The sequence below is a fragment of the Helianthus annuus genome, chromosome 1, assembly GCF_002127325.2.
Source record: "Helianthus annuus cultivar XRQ/B chromosome 1, HanXRQr2.0-SUNRISE, whole genome shotgun sequence".
NCBI classification, from domain to species: domain Eukaryota; kingdom Viridiplantae; phylum Streptophyta; class Magnoliopsida; order Asterales; family Asteraceae; genus Helianthus; species Helianthus annuus.
Genome location: NC_035433.2, coordinates 86,029,348 through 86,038,481, shown reverse-complemented (window position 1 = coordinate 86,038,481; position 9,134 = coordinate 86,029,348). Strand labels below are relative to the sequence as shown.

Genomic DNA, 9,134 nt, shown 5'->3' with positions numbered 1-9,134 from the left:
TGGGGACCAATTCACCTTGTTCGTTTTCAGTCATGGTGATACCTGTTTTCTTTGGCACAACTTGTATGGGGCTTACCCATTTGCTATCAGAAATTGGATAGATCATACCTGCATTCAACAACTTCAAGATCTCCTTCTTCACTACCTCCATCATGGGAGGATTCAACATTCTTTGTGCTTCCTGTGTTGGCTTGTAATCTTCCTCCATGAGGATTTTGTGCATACAAAGTGATGGGCTCAATCCTTTTATGTCGGCAATGGCCCACCCAATTGCTTCCTTGTAGTGTTTGAGTGTGTTGACCAACTCAACTGCTCGTCAACTTGTTGGATATGATTACCGGTAATGTATCCTTCTCCCCAAGATACACATATTTAAGGTGATCGGGGAGGGTCTTCAACTCTAACTCCGGTGCCTGTACAATAGATGGAAGAAGCTTTTGGTTAGTAATTGGTAATAGTGTTTTTGGTGCTTCATACTTGGTTTTCTTTTGTGCAACCATAAACGCTACTACTTCCATCAAATCCTCCCCAAGCTTGAACTTTTCAGTAAGTTCTTTTGCTGCAACTTCATCAATGCTTCTATTTAACACTAACGCTAGAACATCATGGTTAGATAACTCAAAACAATCATCAGATAAGGGTTCAATAACATATAACCAATTCAAAGATGAAACATCACTTGGGTAACGCATATCATCATATATATTAAAATTGATAACTTCTCCATCAAATTCCATTGATAGGGTGCCACTATAGACATCAATTTTTGTTTTTGCAGTTTTCAAAAATGGCCTCCCTAACAAAATGGAACTTGAGTGTGGAGTATCATCATCCTCCATGTCCAACACATAGAAATCAGCCGTAAATACCAATTCATTCACTTGGACCAAAACATCCTCTAATACACCCTTTGGGTATACTAAGGATCGATCGGCCAATTGAATGACCACCCCGGTCCTTTCTAACGGTCCTACATTAAGTTTTTTGAAAATAGAATTTGGTAGGACGTTAATAGAGGCTCCAAGGTCGAGCATGGCTCGTGGTATGCTAAGATTTCCCAATTTACAAGGAACCGTGAAAACACCCGGGTCATTGCACTTTTGTGGTAGGGTTTTTTTTTTCTTTTTTTTTTTTTTGTAAAACAGCCGAGATGGTTTCACCTACCTTGACAGTTTCGTTACCTTTTAGCTTTTTCTTTGATGTGCAAAGTTCTTTTAAGAAATTTGCATATCGTGGAACCTGTTTAATAGCATCAAGAAGGGGAATGTTTACCTCTACCTTCCGAAAGGTCTCCATGATTTCCTATTCCTCTCTTTGCTTTTGTGTGCTTCTCAGCCTTGAGGGGAATGGAGGAGGAGTGATGAACTTTGCCTTGACTTCATCTGATTTTGGAGCCTTAGGTTTCTCCGTATCCTTCTTCTCAACAACAACCTCTTCTTCCTCTTTTTGCATTGTCGGACCATCATAACTCTTACCGCTTCTCAAGGTAACAGCACAAGCTTTGTGCGTAGGATTTGCCTCGGTTTGTGGATGCAGTTTTCCTTATGACTCTATCTTACTCACCGAGGTGGCGAGTTAAGCCATTTATTGTTCCAAATTCTTTATGCTAGCTTTAGTCTCCTGTTGGAACGTATGCGTGCCGGTTGCCAAACTTTTCACAATATCTTGCAAAGATATTCCCGAGCTGCCCGTTTGTTGTTGGGCGGGTTGCTGTTGTCGAGGCTGAAAGTTTTGCGGTTGTTGATTACTTTGAAAGGTTGGGCGTTGTTGATATTGTTGAGGCCTTTGTTGGAAATTCATGTTGGGAGGATGTCCCTAATTCTGATTTGTAACATTTCCATTTTTTATCATATAAGAATTATAGGTTCTTTAAATTTATTAACCATCAGTAACTAGTTTTATATTTAAAAATAATTATTCGACCCATATAGTTTTAAAAACTATTTTATATATATTTGGTTTGAATGTTATACTAATTAATTGGCTTGTATATGTGTGACATTTCTATATTAAAATCAAGTATATAAAACTTATATTATTAAACGGGTAGATTACGGGTAAATTGACTATTAGAAATATAAAGTACCTAGACGGGCCTAGGAACCATTTAATAATTAAATTATAAAAATACATTATATTTGAACCTACTCAATTTTTAATGAAACGTAGTTCAAAATGTAGATAAGAATATTCTCGTTCTAATGACATATTCATTGTTTTATAAAACGTTATATTTTTGAAGTAATGAGCGCCAAATAAATGAAGCAGCTGAATTAATTATAATATATAATAATAAAATAATTAAAAACCTAACAATACATTAATGTTTGTTAGTGTTTATGTGTACTAATAAAATATTCAAGTAAACATTAAAGTAAAAATAAAATAATCAAATAATCAAAATCAATACTTATAAATCATTTGTACGTGTATACGAGCATTTATGTGAAATGGTGGACGCGTCCTCGATTTCGTGCACTTCAAGAACTTGTGAACTCACTATAAATAGAACATTCAATATTGAGTGGCTCACCCCTTCTACTCTGTCTTTTGCCTATCTTGCCAACTCTCTCTCAAAAAAAAAAATTCTATATTGTTTATTCTTTTTTATTTTTAATAATAAAGCCCTGCTCTGTTTTAAGTGTTTTAACCCCTGACACTGATACCTTGTCCGATTGATCTAGGGTCCCGTAACGCATGTCAAGGCTCTATCCAATTAAGTTCGTTGGGGGTTCTGTCTCGTGACGTAGGGATAAAGTTGAATTGGGTTACTATACTTAACGCGAGTGCATTATATATTTTATTAAATAGCTCAGGAGTTATACCCAAGATTATACCAGGAGGCTTTTAGTTGAACCCTAAAGTTACAAAGTGAGTCCATTCTCTTTTCTCACAGTTTGTGAGCCATTCTCCTTTTTATCACATTTTTGTGATACAATTATATTTAAAAATGCTTTCCAAAATCCTAAATATTTATCAGTTATACTTACAGCGATTAAAATTTTGTATTCTACAATAACTGCCGGTTTGGGAGGTTTTATACATTACTTGACCCTCGTTATAATTGGCCAAAAAGTTAGCCAATAATAACATGACCACAAGCACGAGGGAAATTGTGCCCCAGTAGCCATAGCTTATAACTAATATTATTTTTACATTAAATCATTAATAAACTTAATGTATGATTGAAATAAAATCTAAATGGTGTGTATATAAAATAGAGCTTTATTAATCATTATTAAAATATATATTAAAGAAAATATATTTAATAAACCTGAATTACTATTAACATTATAAAATAATGTTTAGTCAATAAATGTATACCATAATAAAATATGTCAAATATAATATATTCTACTATACTAAGACTATATTTTTAATCTTAGTCATGTTAATATATTAAATAATAATATCTCAATTATTTAATTAATATATTATATTTGATAAAGTTATAGCTATTAATTGGACAGAAAATGATATATTTCATTTTCTAGGTTAATTGGTTTTGTGCCATAGAAAACATATCTAACAAAGTAATATCATAAGACACTACTAAGTTCGGAGTCACTAGTTTAAAGAATGATCAACAGTGATATAAACAGTAATATGACCAGAGTCACTAGTTGAGAGAATGATCAACAGTGACATAACCAAAGGCACTAGTTGAGAGAATGATCAACAGTGTTATAACAACAGTCACTAGTTGAGAGAACGATCAACAGTGATACGACCACAGGCACTAGTTGAGAGAATAATCAACAGTTTTATGACCCCAGTCACTAGTTGAAAGAATGATCAACAGTGATTTGACCACCGACACGGGAACCGCCTAGTGACAAATACCTTTGAATAATAGTAAGATATAATTACTTGATAAATTCACTATTGGACGAAAGTGAGCCAATGAGTGATATGACCACTGTCACATCGGAACTGTCACCGTGTGACAAATACTGGTTAAGTTGGGTAAATATAAACGAATATAAAAACCCTTAATGTTGTAAAGTATAACAATATATTTTTATAAAAATGGAATGAACTCGCCAGTATTTATTGCTGATAAAATGTTTTCAAAACGTGTCTTAGGTAATTTGCTGTAAAGATAATAGAAGCCAGCTATGGAGCACTGAAGACTTAAATAAAGTGGCTATAAATACCTGAATAAAAGAAGAAATTTATATTTTATTTATTTGGGTTTATCCCTATAGAAACAATTGAATGGAATATGGGTTTTAACCCATTTGTTTAATATTAAAGGTTTGGTGTTTTACAAACTCTGAAATTATTTCCTAACTACGATCCTGGTGAAAATCTTTCCACTGCGTAATTAATAAACACCGATACCATCTGACTGGCTCACGGCTCCCGCTCCCAGGGTGGGTCGGGGGCTGTGACATGATTGCCTCGGGTTTGTTCATATTGTCTTGAATTTTGCCTCGGGTAACCTCCAAGTGCTTGTGCTTGTTCAACATCATCTTGCAGTGTGGGACACATATCAGTGGGGTGTCCAAATTATAGACAAATTCCACAAGCTCGTGCTGGTGGCTCGGTACTCTTGTCCTTAGTGAGTTGCATGACTGCTTTGGTTAACTCAGCTAGCTGAGTTTCAACGTGAGGGGTGCTCATTTCCTTGACTTTTCGTGGAACATCTGTGTACCACTCATTTTCTTGTGTTGAGTGCTTGGTGTCTTCAGCTATGGAGGTAATCAAGGCTCTAATTTGAGTAGGTGTTTTATCGAGTAGAGCTCCTCCACTAGACGCATTTATCAAACGCCTCTCCATTAGTGCTAATCCTTCACAAAAGTATTGAAGGAGTTGGTGATCAGTTATGCCATGTTGTGGGCAACGAGCACACGACTTTTTAAACCTGTCCCAATAAGTGTGCAAGGCTTCTCGTTTTAGTTGCTTGATTCCGATGATCTCCTTGCGTAGGATCGAAGCTTTGACTTCTGGGAAGTATTTGTCTAGAAACAGCTTTGCAAGTTCATTCCAAATAGTTACCGACCCCGGTGGTAGGTAATGTAGCCATTCTTTTGCTAAGTCTTGAAGAGCAAAGGGGAATGTCCTTAGCTTGATTTGGTCTTCAGTGACGTTATGGGGCTTCATACCGGAGCACACAACGTGGAACTCTTTGAGGAACTTGTGTGGGTCTTCATTCTCTAGGCCTCGGAAAAGTGGTAAAAGGTGAATGAGTCCGGATTTTAGCTCAAAGTTTTCCACAGTAGGGTAGTTAATGCAAAGAGGCTGTTGTGGGACATCACGAGTCGCCCACTGTCTAAGGGTTTGTTCAGCTGCCATTGTAACTGTAGGAATTTGCGGTTCCAGTGAGTTTGGTTCTTGGTGGGTATGGGTAGGTGAGTGTGGTTCTTGGTGGGTATGGGTAGGTGAGTGTGGTGGAATGATTGGTGTTTCTTGATGGGATTGTGATTCCGTTTCGGTTTCAGATTCACTTGACAAGAGTACGTCTTGCCAAATGTTGGTGACCAGAGGTGAAGATATAGAGGTTGAGGATCTTGCTAACTTCTTTCGTTGTTTTGCTTGCCTCCTTAATCTCTTTGTTGTTTTCTCAATCTCTGGATCAATCTCGAATGGTGTACCTGTATGCAAAGATCTTGGCATAAAACGATTAAATTTGCCGTATCCCCGACAATGGCGCCAATTTGTTGGGTGTCGAATCCAGCAAATAAAATAATAAGAAAACTACTAGTTTGAGTAGAAGTAAAGTTCGTGTCCATAGGGATACATGTTAACTAATTATGCCAAAATGTTTTGAACACAGATACGATTGTATTGAAAGGGGAGTTTTTAATTTAACTAAATGTAAAAACAATTTATAATTTTTAGATTAAAAAGGAAAGCTAATTAAAGTGGTTGGAATATTCAGATGTTAAAAACTAATTTCAACACCAGGACAATTTCTTGATTCGGTTCGACTTACGATCATTAACGGTCACGGTGCAATGATCCTTTTTAAATAATAGTTTGTATCGACACTAGACATCACACAGTTCAGACTTCCGCTCTATCTAATGTCTAACCAAACGCCGTTAATTGATTAGAGCCAACCCGTTATTCTAAGCTCACGCAGTCGGATTTTAGTGTGCGGGTTGCATGGTAGAAGTATCGATTATAACCAATGTCACGGCCCCCGACCCGGTTTGACCCGTTTCAGGAGCCGCGGGACAGAAATCCCGTGATATTTATTTATGTGATTTTAGCAGCGGAATTTTAACATCAGGATCGTTATAAAGCTAAAAACTTTTCCCGATTATTTTATTTCACAACTCGGGATAAAACTCCGATAATTTACAATAATAAGATTTTTCTGATAAATCTTTATTTCAAAACATATTTCTTTATTTTATACTGAGCCACTATCTTAAGCTTGAAATGCTCCCCCGGCACTTTTCCTGAATTACAGTAGATCACCTGTAAAATTTTTGAAAAAGGTTTTGTCAGCGGGGAAATACTGAGTGAATCATTCTATTTACTAAAACGACACATTTGTTATAATTCACAGTATTAAGAGTTTTTACATATGTTTATTATCAACCAACTACCCACAGTATTTGTCACTCGACCGGATCTGTGACTGTGGTCATATCACCATTGGCTGCCCCAATGAATGACGTATATCACTTAATTTTAGGTTCGCCCACCTAATGTGATTAAAACTGTAGTAATGTGCACAATACCCCACATACTGGATGTAATTTGGTGATTACATAAACTTAATCACTGTAATTATAATTCTGAAAATAATTTGGAGTATTGTAAAACATTTGATAGAAAGAGAATGACTCACATTGCAGATTTAACACGGGCAGAATATGATTTAGCCTTGTTTAACCTAATTAAATAATAATGCACACAAAACCGGGTTAGGGATCAATACAGCAGTTACGATAACTCACGAAATCAAATTCTCACAATGAACGACAAAGTGCAATACTTAAACATTCATCGATTTAACGATGAACGACAAAGTATAACCCAATGTGGGCGGCACTTAAACATTCTTTGGATATATTGATCTCGGAAAATGAATCGTAATAGCGATCGAGTGATTACCCTGTTTTGCAGCAGTAATTTGATACTAAGGTGTGTGTTTTGTGACTGTTCTTGCTATATCTTGACGTCTACAGAGAATTTGCACGTCGTTTTCAACACAGAAATCAATTGCCAGTGTCTGCTATTTATAGTGATTTTTGGACAGGCTTACGGACCGTATGGCTTTTTCCTTTACGGTCCGTAAAGGGTGCAGTCTATTTACATAGGCTAGCTGGGTACGGGACTAGCTTGGCTGACTCAATAGTTTTCTTAATTTCAATTGTGACAACGAATTTGATGGATAATTATCCACTAGGGTTTGCCCCCCCTTGAGTTTTAGGGGCCCTGATCCTAATTCTGATTGTTCTGAAAATTTTAGGGTTAGTGCAGAATCACTTGGGTGTCTCAATTAGGGTTTCCTTATTGACTAATTATCATCCTAATTATTGATTTTAATAATAGTTGTTACATCCTCCCCATCTTAAGAAAAATCTCGTCCTCGAGATTCATTGAAATAGATGAGGGTATTTCCGCTTCATTTCTGACTCCAGTTCCCAAGTATATTCTGGTCCTCTCTTTGAATTCCATTTGACTTTCACCAGTACTAGTCGCTTGTGTTTGAGAAACTTGATTTTCTTATCTTCTATTTGTAAGGGTTTCTCTATGAATTTCAGCTTTTCATTTACCTCCACATCTTGAAGAGGTACTACCAGGGATTCGTCTGATAGGCATTTCTTGAGATTGGATACATGAAATACATCATGTACTCCAGCTAGTTCTCCTGGTAGTTGTAAGCGATAAGCAACTGGTCCGATTCGTTGAATCACTGGGAATGGTCCAACATATCTTGGACTCAGTTTTCCTTTCTTACCGAATCGTACTACTCCTTTCCAAGGAGATACTTTCAACAATACTTTGTCTCCTATCTGGAATTCAAGTGGCTTGCGACGATTGTCTGCATAGCTTTTCTGGCGATCTCTAGCTGTTTTCAATCTTTCCTTGATTTGAGTTATCTTGTCAGTGGTTTCTTGTACGATTTCTGGACCTGATAATTGACTTTCTCCTATTTATGCCCAACATACGGGAGTTCTGCACTTGCGTCCATACAGTGCTTCGAATGGAGCGGCTTCGATACTTGAATGATAACTATTATTATAGGAGAATTCGATTAATGGTAAATGGTTATCCCAATTACCACCAAAGTCAATTACACATGCTCGGAGCATGTCTTCTAGAGTTTGGATCGTCCTTTCATTTTGTCCGTCTGTTTGTGGATGATATGCAGTACTTAGATTGAGTCGGGTTCCCATTGATTCTTGGAAACTTGTCCAGAAACGGGAAGTGAAACGACTATCTCTATCCGATACAATGGAGAGTGGGACTCCATGTAAGGATACTACTTCATCCACATACAACTTGGCTAACCTTTCCATGCTAAAGGTTTCCTTTATTGGTAGAAAATGAGCAGATTTGGTTAATCGATCCACAATTACCCAAATTGCATCGTTACCTTTTCTGGTTTTGGGTAACTTAGTAACAAAGTCCATTGTTATGAGTTCCCATTTCCATACAGGCATTTCTAACTGTTGTAGTAGACCTGAAGGTTTCTGGTGTTCGGCTTTAACTTGTGAACAAGTTAGACACTTAGATACGTATTCGGCTATATCCTTTTTCATTCCTATCCACCAGAAATTCTTTCTTAAATCTTGGTACATCTTATTGTTTCCTGGATGTACAATATACCTAGATTTATGAGCTTCGTCTAAAATCTTTGACCTTAAATTTCCCTGTTTAGGTACCCGAATTCTGCTTTTGTGGAATTTCCAAATTCCATCGTTTCCTTGTTCCAATTCTTTTAGATAACCTTTCATTCCTTCGGCATCGTCCTTGATTGCCGTTTCCTGAATTTCCTTCAATTGTTCCATTAAATCTACTTGTATATTTATTCTAAGAGCACGGACTCGCCTTTGCTTCTTATGATACTTACGACTTAAGGCGTCTGCGACTACGTTTGCCTTTCCTTCGTGATATTGAATATCACAGTCGTAATCACTCAGGATTTCCATCCATCTTCTTTGCCTCAT

The 9,134-nt window shown here is 36.8% G+C and overlaps 1 protein-coding gene across 1 annotated transcript; it reads right to left on the bottom strand.

Moving 5' to 3' along the window:
* Window positions 1-305: 305 nt before the first annotated feature.
* Window positions 306-1,034, bottom strand: LOC110876155. The gene has a single exon (XM_022124331.1). It carries the CDS (start codon window positions 1,032-1,034, stop codon window positions 306-308), a length of 729 nt encoding a protein of 242 aa, XP_021980023.1.
* Window positions 1,035-9,134: the final 8,100 nt, after the last annotated feature.